Source organism: Callorhinus ursinus, unplaced genomic scaffold (genome assembly GCF_003265705.2).
Source record: "Callorhinus ursinus isolate GAN/ISIS: 27379988/994484 unplaced genomic scaffold, GSC_fseal_2.0 scaffold66, whole genome shotgun sequence".
In the NCBI taxonomy this organism is placed as follows: Eukaryota; Metazoa; Chordata; class Mammalia; order Carnivora; family Otariidae; genus Callorhinus; species Callorhinus ursinus.
The window spans coordinates 6,743,058-6,769,710 of NW_027397128.1; the positions used below are offsets into that span (position 1 = coordinate 6,743,058).

The 26,653-nt window shown below is 38.6% G+C and overlaps 1 protein-coding gene across 3 annotated transcripts in view; it reads right to left on the bottom strand.

The window, feature by feature from the left end:
• TEX11 (testis expressed 11) overlaps positions 1-26,653 on the bottom strand; it is a 298,719-nt gene extending 272,066 nt beyond the window's left edge. For 2 of the 3 annotated variants that reach the window (XM_073885803.1, XM_025888290.2), the window contains exons 1-6: positions 26,530-26,653; positions 25,595-25,652; positions 9,771-9,892; positions 8,588-8,672; positions 4,356-4,435; positions 59-139 (exon numbers count right to left, since the gene is read on the bottom strand). In XM_073885803.1, the coding sequence (XP_073741904.1) occupies positions 59-139; positions 4,356-4,435; positions 8,588-8,672; positions 9,771-9,892; positions 25,595-25,631 (405 nt within the window). In that variant the 5' untranslated portion in view covers positions 25,632-25,652; positions 26,530-26,653. The remainder of the gene's footprint in view (positions 1-58; positions 140-4,355; positions 4,436-8,587; positions 8,673-9,770; positions 9,893-25,594; positions 25,653-26,529) is intronic. The other variant, XM_073885802.1, reaches the window with a different exon arrangement.

Genomic DNA, 26,653 nt, shown 5'->3' on the forward strand with positions numbered 1-26,653 from the left:
GAAAATAACCACAACTATTACTAATAATGGCTACAGCTAAAAATCAGTGGTAACTTACAGTAACGGCAGCTTGAAAAAACTGATCAGCAATCACAGCATTTCCAATATCCACCCACCCTTTTCCTGTTTTCATATTCATCTGGAAGAGAGAAGTTAGAGAATAATTTTTAAAAATTCACAACTCCTCCAAACTGGTTGAAGAGAGTATTAAATAAAATATTTAATTCTCTGTCCATATTCAGTAGTGTAATCCCCAGAAAAAAAATAACAGCATTTATTATAGTTCTATGTTCTGCTCTAAACTCCATAATTTAATAGAAATGGTCTCAAGAAAAGCAATAATAAAAAATTAATAGACTTGAAAACACATTTTCTAAGAATTATTAAAAGAAAATGTTGGGATAATTTAGATAGGAATAGAAAGTTCTGAAAAGTTAATTCTTCACATACTTGAAGTAAGTTATATGATACGCATTAGATTATCACTCAACACACCTTGGTTCCAGCTTTTAATTACACCTCTAATAAAATTTTTATTAGTCCAACAAATGTTTGTTAAGTATCCTTTATAAGCCAGGCACACTAAAGAAGCTCACAGTGTTATAACTGACAGACATCAAAATAAATAGTTGCTATGTAATATGCACAAATGCTATGGAAGCAAACAAGAACTGAATCAAGATGGAGAACTGAGCACATACAGCTCTACCCCTTCTACAAATCCCTAGAAATGATATGTGTGTGTGTGTGCATGTATAAAATATACAATATACTGTACATTTTATTATAAATTTACATATCGGATATAAGTATACTACAAACTTTAGTATAAGTTTTATATACTATAAATCCCTAGAAATTATATATGTCATGTCATATATATATGTGATACATATAATCTCTAAGGATTTATATATATATATATATTTCCTAAAATAAGAGAAAATATATACATATTTTTCTTATCAATAAGAGTCCTGAAAAACAAGGGGCATTTTCATTTGACCTGAAATTATGAGGAACTTCTGAAAAATAGACACCAAATGGGATGAAACAAAAACCCACATACCAAAACGCACAAAAATGCAAAATGTGGAAAACATCCTGGATGTGAATAGTAGTATCAGGCAGCTGGCTTCCCCACCAAGAGGTATCTTCCCTCCTCCCCAGGAAGGAACAGTGAGTACAGTCACTTAGGCTAGAGAAAAATAGAGTTCCAGATGGCTGACAACACAGGCCAATACAAAACATCCAGCCCTACCTCTTGATCAGTCACTCGATTCAGGTTATGGTAAACAGTGTGACACAGTATTCACAGACTATCAAGGAATCTCAAATCAAATCTGAGCAAGAATCCCCAAACAACTGAGGGAAACCGAACTCATGAAAGGACATCACACGCAACAAACAGAAGAATATCTAAGGAAATAGAATGAAGAGAACTAACAGATGGAAACAAAGAGAAATAGCATTATCCACAGAATCATATAGCAGTCACAATCAGTAAAATGCTCCTTTTAGTTTTCTATCTTCCAAATCAACAAAGTCAAAAATGCAAATATTAGAAGTTAACAGAAGTTGGAAGGTTAAAGATGAGGGAAAGGTAGAGAGAACACAGGAAAGTAAAAATATACTCTCCAAAATTGATGGGAGAAAGAAAAAATTCTTTTGGATTTTTATTTTTTTTTAATTATGTTCAGTTAGCCAACATATAGTACATCATCAGTTTTTGATGTAGAAAAATTTTAATATATTACATTTAAGGTTGAAAAAGGTTGCCATCAGAAAAATTAAAAATAGTATAATATAGCTAGCAAAAACTGGAAAGAGGAATACAGGGAGGTAAAAAATAATAGGAAGATAAATCTTCATCTATCATAGCACAAAAAAATAGATCATATGTAAAATTGATAAATCAAGATTTTATTTTTATTATTATTATAGGCTGAACTATGTCTCCCTAAAATTCGTATGTTGAAGCCCTAACTCCCAGTACCTCATAATGGGACTGTATTTGGAGACAGGGCCTTTAACAGGGTGATGAAGTTAAAATGAGACTATTGTGGTGGGCCCTAATCTAATCTGACTGGTGTCTTATAAGGGGAAATCTGGATACACAAAGGGACACCAGAGATGCATGCATACAGAGAAAAGGCCATATGAAAACACAGTGAGAAGGCAATCATCTGCAAGTCAAGGTGAGAGGCTTCAGAAGAAACCAAACCTGCAAACACCTTTATCTTACACATCCAGCCTTCATAATTTTGAGAAAATGAATTTCTATTGTTTAAGCCACCTAGTCTGTGTTATTTTGTTATGGCAGCCCTAACAAACTAACACAGTATATGGAGGTCGGGGCACCTGGGAGGCTCAGTTGTTAAGTGTCTGCCTTCGGCTCAGGTCATGAACTCGGGGTCCTGGGATCAAGCCCCACATCAGGCTCCCTGCGCAGCGGGGAGCCTGCTTCTCCCTCTCCAGCTCCCCCTGCTTGTGTTCCCTCTCTCACTGTGTCTCTCTCTGTCAGATAAATAAACAAAATCTTTAAAAAATAAAAAAATAAAAATAAATATATGGAGGTAACCATGAGATGTGAAAACAGAAATAATTACAAGTAGTAGCTTTAAAAAAAAATAAGAAAAAAACATATATACAAGGCAATTCATTGCAGCACCCAAATGTCCATGGAAGGAAGCTGGTTGAATATAATAAGGTACAGGTACCAACTGAATACTGTGTAGCTATAAAAAATGAGAAATATGTCTATATACTGCTATGGAGTGATCTCTAGGATATAACATTAAATGAGGTAAAAAAAAAAAAGGTGGAAAAAAGTATATATATGGAATGCTACCATTTATCTAAGAACCTTTGGGGTGGGGAAAGACATGAATATATACCTGTTTGTTTTATTTAAAAAAAAGGATAAACAATAAACAAAATAGCTATCCATAGGGGAATTGAGGGAACAGAGCGGAGAGGACACAGATAGAAGGCAGACTTATCTGAATATACTTCCTTCAGCAGATTTGACTTTGGAACCATGTAAATATTTGGCATAATTATAAAAACAAAATTCAGTCCTAAGGGCAGAAAAAAAGCAACTGTCAAAAATCAAAAGCAAACAAAAATAAATTATCTGGGGCACCTGGGTGGCTCAGTCGGTTAGGTGTCTGCCTTTGGCTCGGGTCGTGATCTCAGGGTCCTGGGATCGAGCCCTGTGTTGGGCTCCCTGCTCAGCCGGGAGTCCGCTTCTCCCTCTTCCTCTGCCCCTCCCCCCACTCATGCACACTCTCTCTCTCTCTCTCTCTCAAATAAATAAATCTTTTTTTTTTTTAAGATTTTATCTACTTGACAGAAAGAGACACAGCGAGAGAGGGAACACAAGCAGGGGGAGTGGCAGAGGGAGAAGCAGACTTCCCGTAGAGCAGGGAGCCCGATGCAGGGCCTGATCCCAGGACCCTGGGGTCATGACCTGAGCCAAAGGCAGAGGCTCAATGACTGAGCCACCCAGGTGCCCAATAAATAAAATCTTTAAAATAAATAAATAAAAAGGGGCCCAATAAATAAAATCTTTAAAATAAATAAATTAAACATATAGCAGTCACATGGCTCAGTAGGTTAAGCGTCTGGTTAAGCATCTGCCTTTGGCTCAGGTCATGATCTTGGGGTCCTAGGATCAAGCCTGGAATCAGGCTCCCTGCTCAGCGGGGAGTCTGCTTCTCCCTCTCCCTCTGCCCTCTGCCCTGCTCACGTTCTCTCTCTCTCAAATAAATAAAATCTTTAAAAAAAGACACCTTGTGTTTTAGAGACACATACTGAAATATTTATGAACAAAATGATGTGTTTTATATTTGTTTCAAAATAACCCATGGGGTCAGAGATTTGCTGTTGGAGGAGATATAGAAAAAAATGAGTGGTCAGGAACTGGGTGATAACTCTAGCTGAGTGATGGGGAAATGGGGAAATCATTGTACTGATCTATTTTGTGTGCACATTTGAGCTTTTCAATAAAATACTATTTTAGAACACTGGGAAAAATATTTTCCACCAAAAAAATAACACTTGCTTCTAGGGAGCAAGACAGGGGTAGGGAATGATGAAGCAGAGAACTATTACTTTTTATTACTTACCATAAATCCTGAATTTAAGTTCAATACTTAGTCCACTGAATCACTGTAATAATGACAGTACTGCTGAGACCTTTCAATGTAACAGGTACAATTATCATAAAAGGAACATGGATGGCACTAAAGGATCTAACCCCCTTCCCGGGTCACACCAACTTTAACCATCTTCGTAGGAGTAATGGCTATTTCATTCCATCTGCACTTTCTCCTTATTTAATTAGGACTTACCAAAATCTGTCTTCGAATAGCTTCTTCGGAAGCAGCTGAGCCTCCACACATACACACCAACTTGCAAGCAATATGCCATACTGCAAAACAGTAATCAGACACCCATAAACACAAAACATTCATTCTCCTTTTATATATACTTATAAAAAGAAAAGAGGTGCAAAGTGAAACCAGTCTTGGTAAAATGATAACTGTAAAGACCTTTTTAAAAAATCAATTATCAAAAGTAAATGAGCTGAAAATTATCAAATGAATTATTTGCTTAATACTCTAATCTCTAATCAGACAGATACTTAATTTTCAAATTTTAAGTTATGCAGGTCTTAAATTCTGAAGACTCACTGAAGATACCTAGTTCCATGTGATGCTTTTGTGTGTATTATGCTGACAGCAAAAATAATTCTAAGTAAAACTAGAATCGAAAGCTATTCAACAGGGACGCCTGGGTGGCTCAGTTGGTTGGGCATCTGCCTTTGGCTCAGGTCGTGGTCCCAGGGTCCTGGGATTGAGCCCCATATCGGGCTCCCCGCTGAGCGGGGAGCCTGCTTCTCCCTCTGCCTGCTGCTCCCCCTGCTTGTGCGCTCTCTCTCTCCCCCTCTCTGACAAATAAATAAATAAAATCTTAAAAAAAAGCCATTCAACATCTGACAAAATTTCTGAACATCAGAATAGTTTTAGGTTATTCCCCTAGACTGTGAATCTTTCTAAATATATTCTTTTCTGTTGATGATGTAGAAGTTCTTGAAGTGTAACTTAGAAAATATAGATTATCTTCATTATACAGTTCACTTCCCCCGAAAATAGGAAAGTTTGAATAATTGTAAGCTCTTTATTTACATAGTTTTCTCCCATCATAAGACAAGTCCAATTTTTAAAGATGACTTCATAAATAACTGAACTAGTTGCTTTGATGTTAGATCTCAGCAGCCACTCAACCTATACTAATACCATTTTCAATTACTATTCCATTGAAAAAGAGATTTGCCCAGATGAAATTATGGGGTAATTGAAGTCAGATTCTCATTACCCATCATGAAATATAAATTCTAGTCATCCTTTAATAAAGTTATTTCTGAAAAAACCTCCCAATAAAATAACTCCTAATCATATATCTGCTTTGTCTTGCTTTTCCAATTTTGAAGGTATTTCCTTTATTTTTTCCAAAGTTTACTAATTCTTTGGTATTCTCAAGGAACCTGATCTCTCAATCATTTTCCCTCTCCAAAGATATCTTCAGTACCTCCCTCTCAACTTACTCCTTCCCTTCTACCTTCAAACATATCTGTCTCTCTTCCTTGAAAAACATCAATTAACCCCACTGTGCTTCAAGCTTCTATCTCACTTCTCCTTTAAAGACAAACTTCTTAAATTGAATGGTCTACCTACTCCCTCTACTTTCTTGCTACTCACTCATCTCCTTAATTAAGCCCCTGCAATCTGTTTTGCATCCTTACCACTTTTCTAAAATTGTACTACCAAAGATCACCTTCCCTGACTTCACAGCAACATTTCACAATTACCATAACCTTTTTAAAAAATACTACCTCTGGGGCGCCTAGGGGCTCAGCTCATTAAGCTTCCGACCCTTGGTTTCAGCTCAGGTCATGATCTCAGGGTCGTGGGATTGAGCCCCGCCGCGGGCTGTGAGCTAAGCATAGAGTCGGCTTGGGATTCTCTCTCTCCTCTCCCTCTGCCCCTCCCCCTGCTGGCATGTGTGCACACTCTCTCCTGCTCTCTGTCCCAAATAAATAAATAAATAAAATCTTTTCTAAAAAATGCTACTTCCTTCGCCTCACGCTGTCTTGGTTCAGCACTGAGCAGTCGCCCTCTATGGGAAATGCCTTAGTCTAAGAGCTTTGCTCCCATCCCCATGTTCTTGATCTGGCTGTTTATAGTCACCACCAAAAAGTCTCTGGCAAAGGCAGCTGAGGCCAAGACAGAATGCTACTTCAGTATAAAGATGTTTTCTCTGCTGCTGTTACTTTATCTTTGTCTTCTCACCAGCCTGTTCTTGGCCCCTCTATGTTATAAACATACTGGTTAGGTGCTTGCTGTCTGACTCCTTACAACTGCCTTACTCTGTTCCATCAGTGCCCAAAGCTTGGTATTTCAATTGACTTCAGACAACACAGTGTTGCATCCTCTGGCATCCGTGAATTCTTTATTTTTATTGTTAATCCGCTCCTTCCCAGATCCTCAAGCATAATGTACGCCTGGTATTTTTCTTCTGGAGTCTTACCTTGCCCCTTTCACTTACTGCCCGCCATATGGTATGACAATCCTATAAGGAGTAGGCACTCAATAAATGGATAGTGAGTCTCCTCTAGAATATTCTGTCACTTTTGGTCTCCTATCCTTGTATTTTTCTTCCCAGTCCTTAACTGCCAGAGTCAAGGTAAAAATCTCACTACTCTGTTCTCTCAACACCACTGGTTCTTAAAATTTGGTGTGCATGAGAACAGTTTTCAAATTATATACATATCCAGGTTTTATCCTAAACCTATAAATCAAAGTCTCCAATGGTGGGGGCTGAGCATCTGCATTTTAACAGACTCCACAGGTGATTCTTATTTATACCAGTATTTAAGAATAACTGCTCTTTATTTTCTCCCTCAGAGAACTCAACTACTCGTGTGGCTTCAACAATCACCTCCATGCGAATAATTACCAAATCTCTAGGCAACCTGACCTTTCTCATAAGTTCTAGTCTCACATCTCCAAACTTATTGTCACCTCAAATGCAACAGGTCTAAAACTAAAATTTACAAGTCATTCCTCTACTTCTGACTTCCCTGTTTCTGTTCAGTGTTCCATAATTCTTCCCAATAACAAAAAATTGTAGGTTATAAATCTTGGTAACTTTTTCATCACATACCATAATCCGGGCACACCAAATTTGTTTTTAAGGAGACAAAATATCTTCCAATCAACATATTTTTGGAATAAAACTCTTATATCAGAGGCTTTCTACACTCACATCCTGTTTTCCACTGTTTCTTAAAATTACTATACACAGAACAAGCACCCAAATGTCTACTTAAGAACTGCTACATGCACAGAGTCAGTACATTGGGAGAGGTCCATCTACCAAATCTCTACTATTTGACAAATAGTGAACAACAGCTAGAACAATGTTCCTTGATATACAGAACAGTAGGAGTTTAGATTTTAATATCACACAGTTCGATTGTGTACTAAGTTTCTCCAACAGACAAATTTCTAACTCTTCCCATAACTACAGGATCAAAGGCTCCGAGGAGCAATATCAACATTTATCTGAGAATTAAAGAGGTAGAACTATTCTCTAAACATCCTAATAGAGGAATGGACTAATAAGTATATTATTGACTATATTAACCACTAATCACCCTAGACCTACACTGAAACTGTACACAGTTTGGTTTATATTCATAAAGATAAACACTTAGCAATGAATTCTACTTGCTGCATACAGACAAAATTCATTTGTCCTTACAAAGTCAAGCAGTCCAGAGATTCACGTTTTGGCTCGATGTACCCTTTATAATGGGGCAATACACTTTCCATAAATGCATTAACTGTCACTATCTTTGTTGAAAATTGGTTAACTGTCAGCACACTGGACCCAACCACTTAGCTAAAGCACCAGAACTCTGCCAGACAGTGGACCACATATAATGCATCCAAGCAGATGAGTTTGGTTTGGGGGTTCTGTTTTGTTGTTATTCTTTTTGTTTGCTCTCACAGGTAGGAAAAAACTTCTGTAATTTTTCTCAGTAACTCAGTCTAAAGCTCATCAACCCACATCATGAGGAAATTATTCTTTACCGATTTTTAAATCTAAATCCCTCACATGGCAACATTTCTCATTCTATTATTAATGGAGAAAGGAAATTACTATTTGATAGTCCTTCAGAACCCTGAAGATTCTGATCATCTCTTCTCCAGGGAAAATAATCCATGTCCTTTAACATTTCCTCAAGCTCTCACTTTCCCACCCTTTTAACATCTTTGTTGTTCCCCCCCCCCCCAGACTATTTCTTGCAGTGATGCTTTTATTAATCAGGAGCTAACCTCTGAAAAAAAACATATAATTCAGGATGTTTGCTTGAGAAACTTCTATGTATGGGTCATTTTGATCTTAACAAATATCCATCTATAAACTAGTCAAAATATTATTTAAACTGCAAGAACACAACCTAATATATAATAAAAATACTACTCATACCACGAGTCACAAAAGGTATACGTACATTTAGCTTTCTGCTCTTCACTTATAACCAAACCTGCTCTCTTGGTAACTGCCCAGTTCCACAGGTTTACTGCCATTTCTTCAATCTGAGCAAGAGAAACATTTTCTTAGCCAGTTAAAATACTGCCCACCTCCAGTGGTATTATTTTTCTTACATGTTTTATGCATATGTGATTATTGTGGGTCATTTATAGGCCCTCTGTAATCTAGTCCCATTCTACCTTGCCTCACCCAAAATGTACCCACTGTTAGAGTAATTATTTGACTGTCCCACGAACACAACTTGTTCATTCCTATCCATGCACTTTTATTCATACTACTGGCTTTACCTAATATACCTCCTCCCATTGTCTTTTTTTTCTTTTTTTTTAAGATTTTATTTATTTATTTGAGAGAGAATGAGAGATAGAGAGCACGAGAGCGAAGAGGGTCAGAGGGAGAAGCAGACTCCCTGCTGGGCAGGGAGCCCGATGTGGGACTCGATCCCGGGACTCCAGGATCATGACCTGAGCCGAAGGCAGTCGCTTAACCAACTGAGCCACCCAGGCGCCCGTCCTCCCATTGTCTTTACATAACTCAAATCCAGTTCGGTCTCACCAGGAACATGCACAAAGCTTTCAGCAACTACTATAGTCTATGTGGATCTCTCTCCTCTTTGAATTTCTATATTCATTAAGTTTCACATAATTGAGCAATTAAGTATGCTGCGTTGTATCATTTACTCTTTGTTTTAGCTGTTATTAAGCCATTAGGTTTGAAAATCCAAAAATAGATTTCTATGTATTTATAATGGTTAATCATAAAGACTATTTTTTTACTTATACAGGACATTAATTAAAATGGTGAATCATCAAAATTTATCAGGGGCACCTGGCTGGCTCAGTCAGTGGAGCATACAACTCTTGGTCTCTGGGTTGTGAGTTTGAGCCCCACGTTGGGTATAGAGATTCCTTAAAAATAAAATCTTTCAGGGGAACCAAGGTGGCTCAGTTGCTTAAGCTTCTGTCTTCGGCTCAGGTCATGATCCTGGAGTCCCAGGAGTCTGCTTCTACCTCTCCCTCTGCCCCGCCCCAATGCTCTTTCTCTCTCTCTCTCACTCACTCTCTCTCTCAAATAAAATCTTTAAAAATAAAATAAAATATTTCAAAAAAATATATAATAAACAAAATTGTTTTTATACCAACCTGAGCATCCTGTATTTCAGCCATAGACTCCCTGTTGATATTTGCTATGTCGGCGAAGAGTCTGTCAATTGCCTCAGGTATGAGGGGTGAATTCTCTCTTAGAATCAGGTTTTCAACAGTTTCTGAAATAACAATGGATGATAAAACTGTGAACCATATCACCACTGGCTAAAAGTAGCAAATAATTTTGAAATCTGTTCCTAGATCTTTGGTAAAATGAGTAATAGCATGAAGAAACCTGAATCATCCTTACAGTAAAACCAAACTGGAGATAAGGTTTTGTGTAGCTAAGGGTAGAGTACAATTTTCAAATAAACTTTGTATTCCCTGAGAGTTACTTGTTTATAACTTAATCATCACTTATTCTCGGAAAAATGCACTGAATTCACAAATAGTTAGGTTATCTTAAAACTGCAAAGTAGAAATTAACAATGTCTTCAAAACTAGAATATGCAGAAATTCTGAAAGGAGACATATATGTGCCCTGTAAAACTGAAATACTTATTAATACTTTAAAGCATTAGACAGACATAACTTACAATGCTGGCTCTGAAGTCCTAAACCTTACTTTGTGAGAAAAAAAATGACATACCCAATTAGCAATAACATTAACCAGTTATTGAATCTGTACAAATGATGTCACCATTTTCTAAACAATCTGAGCTCCAGACTCCACGTAACTGAATCTTACAAGACCATAGAATTCCTTAAAACCGAAGCATGATGTAAAATCACAATTGATGCCTTTCATATTATCAAATTGAGATTTTTCCAAACTCTTGTAACAGAGGTCTCCATAACCTCTACATGTCTCTAATTTCTTACAACATTTTTGAGCATCAATTAGCAAGAATGTTAATATTCATAACAATACTATACACTGCAGAGCACCTTCTGAAAGAATTTTTAACATGCTCCAATAATCTGTTAAATGAAAAACTGTCAGTTAAGCATCAGAAAATAGATTCACATTAAGATATCATAAAGCAAGGGGCACCCAGCTGGCTCAGTTGGAGCATGCAACTCTTGATCTCAGGGTTTGAGAGTTCAAACCCCACGTGGGGCATAGAGATTACTCAATAAAATAATACAGACTTCACTAAGCAAATTATGCTCAAATATGCTCAAATATATTTTTTACAGCTCTAGTACCCACTGCATGAGCAGAGGTATTAAGGAAAATATACCATATATATTTTGTACATCTCAGGTGATGAAATATATACAAAAAGAAAAACCTCTAGCTTCCCTACTCCCATAAAGTAGATCATGGAAAGGCTAATATTAAATATCTTGATTCTTATAAGATTAGGCAAGTATCAGGCTGAGAAGCGTATATATTACAGCCCTTCCTCGAAATACTGATAACAGAATTAAGAAAGTTTAGAATGGGAGAAAATACCTGCAAATCATATATCTGTTAAGGAATTAATATCCAAAATATATAAATAACTTCTACAATTCAAAAGCAAAAAAAAAAACAATCCAATTTAAAAATGGGCAGAGGATCTGAATAGATGTTTTTCCAAAGAAGACATAAAGAAGGCCAACAAGGGCCTGAAAAGATGCTCAACATCACTAATCATCAAGGAAATAAAAATCAAAATCATAATGAGTTAGCACCTCACACCTGTTAGAATGGCTACTATAAAAAGACAAGAAACAGGGGCACCTGGCTGGTTCAGTCAGTAGAGCATGGGACTCTTGATCTCAGGGTCGTGAGTTCCAGCCCCATATTAGGCATGGAGCCTACTTAAAAAAAAAAGACAAGAAATAACAAGTGTTGGCAAGGGTGTGAAGAAAAAGGAACCCCTGTGCACTGTTGGTTGGGAACGTAAATTGGTGTAGCCACTACGGAAAACAGTATGGAATTTCCTCAAAAAATTAAAAATAGACCTACCATATAATCCAGCAATTCCACTTCTGGGTATTTATTTGAAGAAAATGAAAGCACTAACTTGAAAAAATATATGCTCCCCCACATTCATCGAAGCATTACAATAGGCAAAATACAGCAATAACCTAAGTGTACATCAACAGATAAATGGATAAAGAAATTATATATATACACACAATGGAATATCATTCAACCATAAAGGTGAATGAAATCTTGCCATTTGTAATAACACAGATGGACCTTAAGGACATTCTGCTAAGTGAAATAAGTCAGACAGAGAAAGACAAGTATTATATAATCTCTCATATATGTGGAATCTTAAAAAAAAAAAAAAGCAAGCTCATGGGCGCCTGGGTGGCTCAGTCAGTTAAGCGTCTGCCTTCGGTTCAGGTCGTGATCCCAGGGTCCTGGGATCGAGTCCCACATGGGGCTCGATCTGCTCAGAGGGGAGCCTGCTTTTCCCTCTGCCTCTTCCCTCTGCTTGTGTGCTCTCTAAAATAAATAAATAAAATCTTAAAAAAAAAAAAGCTCATAAATACAGAGAACAAACTGGTAGTTGCTGGCGGGGGCGGGTGCGAAATGGGTGACTGGAGTCAAAGGTACAAACTTCTAGTTATAAAGTAAATCAAGTCCTGGGGATGCAATGTACAGCATGGTAACAGTAGTTAATAATATTGTATTGCGTATTTGAAAGTTGCTAAAAGAGTAAATCTTAAAAGTTCTCATCACAAGAAAAAACATTTATAACTATGCATGGTGATAGATATTAACTAGACTTGTTGTGGCGATCATTTCACAATAAGTACAATGACCAAATCATTATGGTATACACCTGAAACTAATATAATGGTGTATGTCCATTATACCTCAATAAAAAAAGAATTAGCAAAGTTTAAAAATTGTTTTTAAGAATCCAAATACTATTGGGATACCTGGGTGGCTCAGTCAGTTGAGCAGCTGCTTCGGCTCAGGTTATGACCCCAGGGTTCTGAGATAGAGCCCCGCGTCGGGCTCCCTGCTCAGAGGGGAACCTGCTTCTCCCTCTCCCTCTGCCTGCTGCTCCCCCTGCTTGTGCTCTCTCTCTGACAAATATATAAAATCTTAAGAAAAAAATAATCCAAATATTATATAAAAACAGATTTTTTAAAAGATTTTATTTATTTATTTGCCCGATGCAGGGCTTGATCCCAGGACCCCAGGATCATGACCTGAGCCGAAGGCAGCCGCTTAACCAACTGAGCTACCCAGACGTACCTAAAAATAAATTCTTGAAACGTTTTTGACAAGAAAACAAAAACCCAATATAAATTTTTAATGAGTTCCTTTTTTAAAAAAATTCAAAAATACTTTAGTAGAATACTAATCATAACTTGTGGTTACATAATACATGAGATTATGAAGACATTAATTTTGATTTGTGAATGTTTTCTTAATGTTTTATATATTTGTTCTGTCAATATAATCGTGGTCCTTCAAAACATATTTTCGAAGTCATTCAGGTGTGCAACTTGATTGACACCAGCTGAGGCAATGACAGCACACAGTGCTTTGGGATAAAACACCGTCAGCAAAGCTGAGTAAGTAATAGACATCACACAGCTAAATGGTTGACTTACACCATGAACGAGAGACTTGCTTCTAGGAGAAGCTCAGAAAAGAGCTTCTAAAAATACAACCTATTCCTGAGATCTGAAGACGACATGCTGTATTAAGGTTATAACCAGCAAGACTGTACATTTTGAAAGAATGTGATTAAATTATCTTCCTAACTACTGAAATAAACTATAATTTACAGCATGACTTCAGTCAATTTAATTTAAATGAGATTCATCCTGAAGGGGTCACTCTACTGAGATAGCCATGTTAATCAGTACCAATTAATTCTGATTTGGTAGACAGCATTCTAGGTATAGAATAATAGCGAGTAAGCATTTTCCCTATCCTTGAGAAAGGGATCTTCCATTATAACATGAAAAAAAAAATCTATCAAACATCCTGCCAAGTCTCTCCCTGTGGCCTCCACCAGCTCAACCAGTCATTTGAAAGCCAAAGCAGCTCAAAGACCTGTCAGGGTCAATTCAAGATTTTACTCCAAGTCACGATGATTATCTGCAACTTCTTTAGTGAGAAAAAAACGGAAAATGACAATAAAATTAACATTTGCATAGTGCTTTACAGTCTCAAAGCTTTTTCACATGCATTCTCATTTAATCATCAATCTACTCTGCAAGGGAGATACCTGTATTTTATAAGATGCAGAAACTGAGATTTAACAAAGTGTAGTGACTTCTCAAAGGTGATACAAAGAAAACAGCAAACGAGGATTTGAACTCAGGCTTTCTAATTTGAAATCCTGTACTTTCCACTATTCTAGTTCTATCAGGAAGGGCCTGAAGCAAGTGATATGCCAAGACTGACACAACTAAAAAACTGCAGGGAGAGAAAAACTGAGCCAACACCATTCAGAGTACCACACTAGAATTCTGATTGCAGGCTAAGAAAAAGTACTCCAGCTGAGGCTAGTTTGAATGACCACAGCCAAATATCCAGTGTCAAAAGGGCATGGAAAACTCAGATTTAGTCATAGATTAAAATCACATTGTAAATAATATTTTCTATGGTCAGAGAGATCATTTTTATACAATATTCCAGGAGGTCCCAACTGACAAACTGGGTATGGTACAAGAGATTCCAAGCAGCAAGTCATAATGCAGAAGTCCTGCACCATAGTTCAAAGAGAACGATTCATTCACAGCGGTGTATTGTACTTCTGAGCAGCATCTTGGTCCTGGAGGGCAACTAGGAAAGGACGCGGGACAGGCTAACTCCGTGAAAATCCTGAAAACAGAAATGATACGGCTAGCTCCAAAGGTCAACAGATACCTAGAGTTTGCCCCTAGCATGTTAAATCTCAAATCTGACGGCCAGTAGGACTTCACTTCAAACCAACTTCTTCCCTACTCCACAATACTGCTATTCTTTTTGGCCTTGGACAGAAGTTCTGGCTCAGGGACTGGAGTGAACCGAAGCCTGGGCTCAACAGGAGATAAAGCTATATTTTTGGAGGGCAACTGGCTGGGAGTGTGGGGGAAGCAAGAGCTGACAATATCATGCTAACCACAAAGGAATTTCCAGCTTGATTCTGGTCAAACTACATCAGTAGGAAGAATGTCTCCAAAGAGCCACAACTCTGTCCTATCAACCAAATGCACTGTGTAAATGATGCAATTAATCTAGGTATCTTATATCTTTCACACTCTTCTAAATACAAGGCCCATAACCAGACTCAACTTGCCAACTCATCCAATCGTATCCCTAAGCATCTTCTTTACCAAGTATCTGTATATATTACTCTTTTACTCTCATTACACCCTGTTACCCTTTGTAGCTGAGCCCTATTGTTGTTTTTCCGTGAAAGATTTTTTTTAAGTTTTTTTATTTCAGTGTAGTTCACACACAATGTTACATTAGTTTCAGGTGTACAACACAGTGATTCAAGTTTAAACATTATTCTATACTCACATACCACCTCTTACCATACAATGCTATTACAATACCATGACTATATTCTTTATGCTGTGCCTTTTATTCCCATGACTTATTAATGCTATAACTGGAAGCCAGTATCTCCCACTCCCCTTAACCCATTTTGCCCTCCCCCCCCACCACCCTCCACCCCTCCCCTCTGGCAACCATTACATTGTCCTCTGTGTTTACAGATTCTGATTCTGCCTTTTGTTGATTCATCTGTGTGGCTTTTTTTTTTTTTTAGATTCCACGTATGAATGAAACCATATAGTATTTGTCTTCCTCAGTCTGACTTATTTCACCTAGCATAATACCCTCTAGGTCTATCCATGTTGTCACAAATGGCACAATCTCATCCTTTTGATGGCTGTGTTATTCCACTGTGTGTGTGTGTGTGTGTGTACATCGTATCTATTCATCTATCAGTGGACTCATTATATACCTGCCAAAATGGCTAAAATCAAAAAGATAAGAAATAAGTGTTGGGGCGCCTGGGTGGCTCAGTCGTTAAGCGTCTGCCTTCGGCTCAGGTCATGATCCCAGGGTCCTGGGATCAAGCCCCACATCGGGCTCCCTGCTCCACGGGAAGCCTGCTTCTCCCTCTCCCTCTCCCCCTGCTTGTGTTCCCTCTCTCACTGTGTCTCTCTGTCAAATAAATAAATAAAATCTTTAAAAAAAAAAAAAAGAAATAACAAGTGTTGGCAATGATCTGGAGAAAAAGGAACCCTCAGGGAGCCTGGATGGCTCAGTCTGTTAAGCATCTGCCTTCAGCTGGGGTCATGATCCCAGGATCCTGGGATGGAGCCCCACATCAGTGGGCTCCCTGCCCAGCGGGGAGTCTGCTTCTCCCTTTCCCTCTGCCCCTCCCCCCTTCTCCTGCTCTCTCTCAAATTAATAAATAAAATCTTAAAAAAAAGAAAGAAAGAAAAGAGGGATGCCTGGGTGACTCAGTTGGTTAAACATCTGCCTTCAGCTCAGGTCATGATCCCAGGGTCCTGGGATCAAGTCCCACATCAAACTCCTTGCTAAGTGGGGAGCCTGCTTCTCCCTCTGCCTGCTGCTCCCCCTACCTGTGCGCTGGCTCCCTCCTCCTCCCTCCCTCTCTCTGACAAATAAATAAATAAAAATTTAAAAAGTGAGCGCTTTACCAGAGGCACATGCATTTAAAAGATACATAAATTAATTTAAAAAAATAAAAATAAAATAAATTTAAAAATGTTATTTATTTTTTTTAAAGATTTTATTTATTTATTTGAGAGAGAGAGAATGAGAGAGAGAGAGAGTACATGAGAGGGGGAGGGTCAGAGGGAGAAGCAGACTCCCTGCTGAGCGGGGAGCCCGATGCGGGACTCGATCCCGGGACTCCAGGATCATGACCTGAGCCGAAGGCAGTCGCTTAACCGACTGAGCCACCCAGGCGCCCAAATTTAAAAATTTTAAAAAAGAAAAGAAAAAGGAAGCCTCGCACACTACTGGTGGGAACGCAAACTGGCACGACTACTGCAGAAAACAGCATGGAGGTTCCTCAAAAAATTAAAAATATGATCCAATAATTCCACTACTGGGTATTTATTTACTCAAAGAAAATGAAAACACTAATTCAAAAGGATATATGCACCCTATGTTTACTGCAGCATTATTTACAATGGCCAAGATATGAGCCCCATTGTTTTTGAGACTCTTCTATTCAGCTAAGATCTGGTTTGTTTTACTCACCATGGATACCAAAGGCTATTTCCATCTATTTAAGCAACTTTAATTTAATTAATTGATTTCTGTTTACTGAGTGTTAACAACATGATAGGCACTGGAAGAAAGACTTATCCAAGATACTACCCTGGTAGATTCACATCTAAATCAGACCAGAAACAATACCTGGAAAGGTTGGGAATGCAGGTAACAGACTGTAACAACACATTTGGAAGGCTGAACTGGGGATCTTGCGAGGAATACAAAGATGAGGGAGGCCGTCTATGCCATCAAGTAGGTATATCACTCTACTAAGGGAAATTAAAATGGGAAAATTTACAACACTATGTATTAACTGCTGTGAGTACAAGATGAATATAAAGAAAGAACTGAGTAACTGCCCATTTGAGAGATGAGTTATACAGATGGCAGAATAGGCTTCATTAAGTTGCCATTCCATTTGAGGTGGGTCTTGAAGTATGAGTTAGAGACTGCCAAGCAACATACCAAAGAGGGGGATGCACAGAGGTGTTGAAAAGCACAGTGGGTTTAAATAACCATAAATAATTATGTATAGTTAGAAAATGGGTAAAGGAAGGTTACAAGAAACACCATTAGAAAGGCATGTGGAAGGGGAGCTAGGCTGGCTCAATCAGTAGAGACTCCTGTTCTCGGGGTCATAAATTCAAACCCCACATTGGACACGGACCTTACTTTAAAAAAATATAAGAAAGAAAGGCAGGCAGGCATGTAGGGGACAGGGCCTGAAACACATTACATGGCACACTAAGAAGGTTTTATTGTGTTAGTTATTCTACCTCTTTATTTCATAAACCGTATTATTATTTCTACCTAATATGTGCATACTAGGTGACCCCAACAAGATTTCTGCACAGGCCATATAGAAGCTACGCTCATGGGATGCCTGGGTGGCTCAGTTGGTTTTAAGCGGCTGCCTTCGGCCCAGGTCATGATCCCAGGGTTCTGGGATCAAGCCCCGCATCAGGTTCCTTGCTCAGCAGGGAGCCTGCTTCTCCCTCTCCCACTCCCTGCTGCTCCCCCCTGCTTGTGCTCTCTCTCTGCCAAATAAATAAAATCTTAAAAAAAAAAAAAAAGAAGTTATGCTCATGACTCTGAACTATGTGGCCCTGTCTTGGAACATTTCCTAATAACTCTGCCATTCCTAATCTGAGGATCACATTATGGCATTTAAAGGAATAAGGAAAAAATAGTTCAGGGCAGCTTCCAAATGAATTAAACCCATTGAGATTCAAAGAAAGCCAATTATCTTGACTGAGTTTTACTACTGAAGTTTTTAAGTTTAGATCTGCAGTCTAACAGGGCAGCCACATGTGGCTACTGAGCACTTAAAATGTGGTTAGTGCAAAGTGAAATATGCTGTAGTTGTAAAATACACACCAGATTTCAAATATTTAGTATAAAAAAGAATGTAAAATATCTCAGTAATTTTGTATGCTGATTACATGTTGAAATATTTTGGATATGTGGGGCTAAAATACAGTATTAAAGTTATTATTGTTACTAAAAATAATTGCACCTGTTTCTCTCTACTTTTTTTTTCTCATTACTTTTTAAATGTGACTACTCAAAAAAAATTTTTTTTCAGTAGGCTCGGAGCCCAATGCAGGGCTTGAACTCACGACCCTGAGATCAAGACCTAAGCTGAGATCAAGAGCTGGACGCTTACCTGAGCCTTTTTTAAGATTTTATTTATTTATTTATTTTTAAATTACATTTGTCGCTCACATTATAGGTCTAATAGATAGGGCTAATCTAGAGTATATGTCGTGACTGACTTCTGAAAATTTGTTGAAACAAATTAGTTAGTATCTACCTCCTAACAGTGATCATAAATTTAATAGGAAACAAAAGTATAAAATTAGACATTTTAAAAGACCATAAGGGTATATATATATAAAAGCAAACACTGGGGCACCTGGGTGGCTCAGTCGGTTAAGCGGCTGCCTTCGGCTCAGGTCATGATCCCAGGGTCCTGGGATCGAGCCCCGTTTCGGGCTCCCTGCTCGGCAGGAAGCCCGCTTCTCCCTCTCCCACTCCCCCTGCTTGTGTTCCCTCTCTCGCTGTGTCTCTCTCTGTCAAATAAATAAATAAAATCTTAAAAATAAATAAAATAAAATGTGTAAATTCTACTCTACATAAATTATGCTTAAGTCTAACTAATTTCTGAGAAAGAACAGTAAGAAAAAAAAGAAAAGGAAAAGGAAGGAGGGAGGAATGGGAGGCAGGGGAAAGAAGTACTGCAGAGCTGAAATCCCTGGAGGCTGTAGGTCAGGAGCAGGATAGCACAATGTGGCATCAGACTTTGTTCAACATCAGGAAAGCAGCCTAAGGGGCGGCTGGCTGGCTCAGTCAGAAGAGAATCTGACTCTTGATCTTGGGGTAGTGGGTTCAAGACTCACACTGGGTATAGTGATTACTAAGAAAGAAAGAAGAAAGGAAGGGAGGGAGGGAGGAGAGAAAGAGGAAGGGAAAGAAAAGGAAAGGAAAGGGAAAAGGAAAAGGAAGGAAAAAAAGAAAGAAAGAGAAAGGGAAAGAAAAGAAACAAACAAAGGCAGCCTGGGGGCACCTGGGTGGCTCAGTCGGTGAAGCATCTGCCATCGGCTCAGGTCATGATCTCAGGGTCCTGGGTTCTATACCCGCGTCGAGCTCCCTGCTCAGCGAGGAGTCTGCTTCTCCCTCTCCCTCTTCATCTCTCTCTTTCAAATAAATAAATAAAATCTTAAAAAAAAATAATAGGGATGCCTGGGTAGCTCAGCCAGTTAAGCATCTGCCTTCAGCTCAAGTCATAATCCCAGGGTCCTGGGATTGAGTCCCACATGGGGCTCCCTGCTCAGGGGGGAGCCTGCTTCTCCCTCTGCCTACTGCTCCCCGTGCTTGTGTTCTCTCTCCAACAAATAAACGAAAAAATCTTTAAAAAATAAAAAATTTTAAAAATTAAAAAATAATAATAAAATAATTTTTTAAAAGGCAGCTTCTTGGGGAACCTGGGTAGCTCAGTTGTTAAGCATCTGCCTTCAACTCAGGTAATGATCCCAGGATCCTGGGATTGAGCACCACATCCAGCTCCCTGCTCAGCAGGAAGCCTGCTTCTCCCTCTCCCACTCCCCCTGCTTGTGTTCCCTCTCTTGCTGTCTCTCTCTCTGTGTCCAATAAATCAATAAAATCTTTTAAAAAAAAAAAGGCAGCCTCAAAGGTAAACAGGAGGTTGGTCCCATTTGACCACCTTCACCCATTTCCCCACCCCCCAGAAACACTCTCTCTCTCTCAAATAAATAAAATCTTTTAAAAATGAGTTGGATGAAGAAGCTAAGAGATAACAAATAAGAGAGATGTACAATCAGGAATAAAAATCAAATCTCTGGTTGTAGTAATGGGATTAATGTAAGAAAAAAAAATTATAGGGGCACCTGGCTGGCTCAGTCAGTAGAACATGTGACTTTTTTTTTTAAAGATTTTATTTATTTGAGACAGAGAGAATGAGAGAGAGAGAGCACATGAGAGGGGGGAGGGCCAGAGGGAGAAGCAGACTCCCTGCTGAGCAGGGAGCCCAATGCAGGACTTGATCCAGGGACTCCAGGATCATGACCTGAGCCGAAGGCAGTCGCTTAACCAACTGAACCACCCAGGCACCCCTGAACATGTGACTCTTGATCTCAGGGTTCTGAGTTCAAGCCCCACACTGGGCATGGAGCCTACTTAAAAAAAAAATTATAGTCCTGCATTTAAGTCTTCAAAACTAACTGTACCAGTATATGACAGGCAAAATGTAACTTAACAGCAGCATGTACTTAAAAAGACTGAGGGTTGGGGCACCTGGGTGGCTCAGTAGGTTAAGTGTCTGCCTTTGGTTCCGGTCATGATCCCAGAGTCTGGGACTGAGCCCCACTTTGGGCTCTTGGCTCAGCGGGGAGCCTGCTTCTCCCTCTCCGTCTGCCTGCCGCTCCCCCTGCTTGTACTCTCTCTGTCAAATAAAATCTTTTAAAATAATAAAAATAAAAATAAAAAGACTGAGGGTCTTTGGAGGGCAAAAAAGCTCAAAATGAATCACTAGTGTAGTGTGACTGGCCTCACCCCAAAAAAGAAAAAAAAAATTCAATCTTAACTACATCAGTATCTAAGAGAATGATGATCACTTCTAAATCTAAAGAGGATTATTTTGTGCTGATCATATAAAACCTAAAATATTGGGCGCCTGGGTGGCTCAGTTGGTTAAGTAACTGCCTTCGGCTCAGGTCATGATCCTGGAGTCCCAGGATCGAGTCCCACATCGGGCTCCCTGCTCAGCAGGGAGTCTGCTTCTCCCTCTGACCCTCTTCCCTCTTGTGCTCTCTATCTCTCATTCTCTCTCTCTCAAATAAATAAATAAAATCTTTTAAAAAAAAACATTAAAACCTAAAATATTGTGTTGTTATGGGTACCACACTTTAAGGAATAACATGAAAAAACAGAATTTTCAGAGGATAGCACACAAGATGATAAGGTGACTAGAAACCATGGAACATGAGGAATGACTGAACAAACTGAAAATGCTTAATCTGAAAAAGATACTTCCCAGGGGACATAAATATCTTCAAATAGTTGAAGATCCGGCATGCAGAAAAGGAGTTACACTTATTTAGCCCCAATGGGTATAACTTAGACCAATTTCTTCTTGGTCTTGAAATTGTCTGAACTGTTGATACAAAAAGATGAATGTTATGTCAATTCTTCCTAAGAAGAAAATGACCTAGAGCTGCCACATGGTTTTCTGTGGTTCATTTTTACAAAACTTGACTGAAAAGGTTACATGAACAGAAGAGAAAACACAAATGGCCAATAAATCTATGAAAATACACCTAACTTCACTAGTTATCAGAGAAATGGAAATTCAAACAATGCTCATGGAAGATGATAACATAAATGAAAATCAAACTGTCTGGGGGTAATATGGGAACTCTGCACCATTTCTGTAATTTTTCTGTAAATCTAAAAGTATTCCAAAATAAAATGGTAATTAAAAACAACACCACCTGGGGTACCTGGGTGGCTCAGTCATTAAGTGTCTGCCTTCGGCTCAGGTCATGATCCCAGGGTACTGGGATCGGGCCCCACGTCAAGCTCCCTGCTCAACGGGGAGCCTGCTTCTCCCTCTCCCTCTGCCCACTGCTCTGCCTACTTGTGCTCACTCTCTGTCAAATAAATAAATAAAATCTTTAAAAAAACCAACAACACTCTTCACACCTGCAAATTCTTTTAAGTCTGACAATACCAATTCTTAGCAAGGATATAAGGAAAAGAGAAAAGGAGAGGGAGTACAGATTATTAAAACTGCTAAACAGCAATTTGGCAATATTTATAAAGTTAAAGATGCTCATAGCTTTTGACCCAGAAGCTCCACTCCTAAATGTATAACCCAGAACAGCACTGCCATTATATAGGGTAGCTACTAGCCCCATGTGACTACTGGGAACTTGAAATGAGGCAAGTCCAAAATGAGATATGTTTTTAAGTATAAAATACATACCTGACTTCAAAGACTTTGTACAAAAAAAGAACATAAAATATCTTGCTAATAATTTTTATATTGATTATATGATGAAATGATAATATTTTAGATATATTGAGCTATATAATTTGTATTGGTTTTTTAATTTATTTATTTACGTAATCTCTACACCCTACATGCGGCTCAAACTCACAACCCCAAGATCAAGAGCTGCATGCTCTTCTGTCTGAGCCAGACAGATGCCCCTATAATTTGTATTGTTAAAATTTAATCTATTTAGCCTTTTTTTAATGTGGCTACTAAAAAATATAAAATTGTGTTTGCACTATTTCAATCAGACAGTACTGTACTAGAGCCTCACCCACAAGTGCTCAAGAAGTAAATAAATTTAGTGGGTCATAACTAACATTTTTTAATGAAAAAGCACAGAATAGAAAATATCATAGTGTTGGAGAGGAGGGGGGTGGGGGATGGGATAACTGGGTGATGGACATTGGGGAGGCTATGTGTTAATAATGAGCACTGGGTATTATAGAAGACTGATGAATCACAGACCTGTACCCCTGAAACAAATAATACATTATATAATAATACATTATATGTTAATTAATTGAATTTAAATTAAAAAATGTCATAGTGTACTGCATGTAATAAGGGTTATTTCATTAAACTTTTGGTACACTGTGTAGATGTGATGTAAAATATAACTCCTTGCCATGGGTGGTGGCCAAAAATGTTTGAAAACTCCTGCTAGGGGCACCTGGCTGGCTAGGTCTATAGAGCATATGACTCTTGATGTTGGGTCGTGAGTTTGAGTCCCACATTGGGCATAGAGATTACTTTAAAAAAAAAAAAAACAAGAAAAAGGAAAAAGAAAACTCCTGCTAAACTCTCTGCAACACAATGTTCACTGCAGTGTTGTCATCTGTAATAGCAAATATTTGAAAACAACTCATACAGCCAACAAAGGAGATTAGATAAATAAATTGTGGTATACTTATATTCAAAGTAAAGACTTTATTTATTTGAGAAAGACAGAGAGCACAAGCAGGGGGAGCTGCAGAGGGAGAATGAGAGCAGGCTTCCTGCTGAGCAGGGAGCCCAATGTGGGGCTCGATTCCAGGACCCCAGAATCAGGACCTGAGCTGAAGACAGACGCTTAACCAACTGAGCCACCCAGGCATCCTCACTTTTTTGAAGGATTTGGTTTATTTATTTTAAGAGAGAAAGAGTATTTTTTTAAGATTTTATTTATTTGAGAGAGAGAGAGACATATTCAAAGTAATAGTACTAATTAGCCGTGAAAACAAATGAACTAGAACTAAAATACCCATATGGGTAAATATGGAAAACACAATACTGAGCAAAAAAAGACAAGCTGCAGGAAAAAAATCATACAAAATGATACAAATTTATGTAAAATTTTAAAAGATGAAAAACTGGCACATGTAATCTTTTAGTTCTCTGAAACAATGACCTATCTGAAGCATGTGGCAAACTGTTAAGATTCAACAAAAGTTAGTGGTAGGTAAACAGGTAATATATCATTATCTTATTCCCTATACTTTTCTGTGTGCTTCAAATATTTACGTAAATACAAGATCTCAAATACCATACACAATTGACCACTGAACAACACAGGGGGTTAGGGGCACTGACCCCTGCACATTTGAAAATCCGCCTATGAATTTGACTCTCCAAACACTTAACTACTAATAGCCTACGGTTGACCAGAAGATTTACCAATAACAGTCATTTAACACATATTTTGCATGTTGTGTATTATATACTGTATTCTTACAATAAAGTAAGCTAGTGAAAATAAAATGTCAAGAAAATCATAAGGAGAAATATTTACAATATCATATTGTAAAAAATCTGCATATAAGTGGACCTGAGCAGTTCAAACCCGTGTTTTTTGAGGGTCAACTCTACTTAAAAGTCATAATGCCTATTCCATGTTTATATCCTTTAAGACACTATATCCTTTGGGTGCCTGGCTGGCTCAGTCAGTGGAGCATGCAATTCTTGAACTCAGGGTTGTGGGTTTGAGCCCTATAATGGGTGCAGAGATTACTTAAAAAATAAAATAAAATAATAAAATAATAAAATAATATAAATATAAAGAAATAAATAAGAAAGATACTATATCCTAAATTGAAACTTAAGGCTTTGCGGGTGCCTAGCTGCCTCAGTCAGTAGATCCTGACTTGGGGTTTTGAATTCGAGCCCCACGTTTCGGATAGAGTTTACTTAAAAAATAAAAATCAGGGCGCCTGGGTGGCTCAGTTGGTTAGGCAACTGCCTTCAGTTCAGGTCACGATCCCAGGGTCCTGGGATTGAGTCCCACATTGGGCTCCCTGCTCAGCAGGGAGACTGCTTCTCCCTCTCCCTTTGCCTGCTGCTCCCCCTACTTGTGCGCTCTCTCTCTCTCTGTCAAATGAATAAATTAAAATCTTTAAAATAAATAAATAAAAATAAAAAACAAAAAAATTAAGTTTTTTTAAAAAAACTTAAGTCTTTATTGTTGTAATTTTTAAATGAAAAGCATTAACAAAACATTGACCTAATAGATTTGTAGCCACCCTGCCTACAACACATTTCATTATTATATGAATGTGAATGTAACTGCATTACAGGTCTAATCATGTCCCCAGAAAAAAAAGAAATACCATAAACTCTTCCATGTCTGGCATGGTTGAAGAATCTGGTGTTCTGGTCAATTAAATTGCTTTTGTTAATTAAGATTTCCCATAAATACCATACATGGATTACCAGTTCTTAAAATAATTAAGATACAATAAAATGCACTTAAATCTAAAACTACACAGGATACAATTTATTTTTCACTGATAATTATGGCAAGGCACTTTGGGATCTTGCAGTAATTTTTTTAATGTACTTTTTAAGCAGATGATCTCTAATCCAGATTAAACCAGTATTATTTTGCATGCCATAAAAATCCTCAGAAAACAAGCGATGAATTGTGAATTCTGTTTCCTTATACTAGCTTATAAAAGTGTTCCAGTGTCTTAAACATCTTTGTTGTTTTTCTGGTATATAAATGAGAAAATTTGGACCTATGGACAGTCCAAAGAGATAAATTCAGAAACAAAATACATTTAGATCTTAGATAAGGCAACAAACAACCTGATATTTTTATTACCATGTAAAGCTATATACCTTTAAAATCCATGAAACGAAAATCAAGATTGTCCATTTTGAAATCTCTGGTTCAGGCCTATGAAATAAGAATATATTTTAATATTCTGTCCTTTATCCTCCAGTCTCTCAATAAAATTTCTTTACAAATTTTCCAGTTACTTGTTATCCGAAGGGAAAAAAAATACTTTAGAAGTTTTAAAACTCAGAAAAAGCAGTTAATGAGGGGCAGGGCCTGGCTGTCGCAAGCCAAGAACCCGGCCTGGAGTAAATTTCCACGCGGTCTTTTCTTACCATAATCTGCCCCACAACAGGGAAACCAGGGCTCGAGGTACCCCGTGATTGGTCTGGCTGGTATTCGATGCCTCCTCCTAATTGGCTCAAAATCTCCCCCACGTCACCGCCCATACGTTCAAAGTATCCAATCACTCGCTGTCGTTTTCCCACTCTCGCAGACCCGCTAGCGCCTTCAGCTCCCCACCCCCAACAATCATCAACGGTCCGGCTTCAACGGAATTTTGGTCGTTCACATCCAAACTTCTATCTCCCGCTTTCGGTGGCCACACACCGCTCCCCATCCTTAATCCAAGTCAAAAAAAACCCCTTTGCTTTCGCCCATTTTCCTTCACCTCAGAGTCAGCTACAGCAGCTCTGTAGTTCAAAACCTTTGCCCGGGCCACCTGGGTGGCTCAGTTGGTTAAGCCACCGCCTTCGGCTCAGGTCATGATCCTGGAGTCCCGGGATCGAGTCCCACATCGGGCTCCCTGCTCAGCGGGGAGTCTGCTTCTCCCTCTGACCCTCTTCCCTCTCGTGCTATCTCTCATTCTCCCTCTCAAATAAATAATATCTTTAAAAAAAAAAAACCTTTGCCTCGCGGACTCTCTAAAAAGTATTAAACTAATGGCCACATCTTCTCGCTAGGCATAAACCACTCAACTAACTTGTAGCTGACCCACCTTTGGCCCGTCCTACCTCCGCCGAGGTAGGATCACGAACCTCCGTGGACACCACGATCGCCACGGCTCCCTCTCCACAGACTCCGTCGACGGTGCCCGACGACGCTCAGAAGGCACCTCCCCC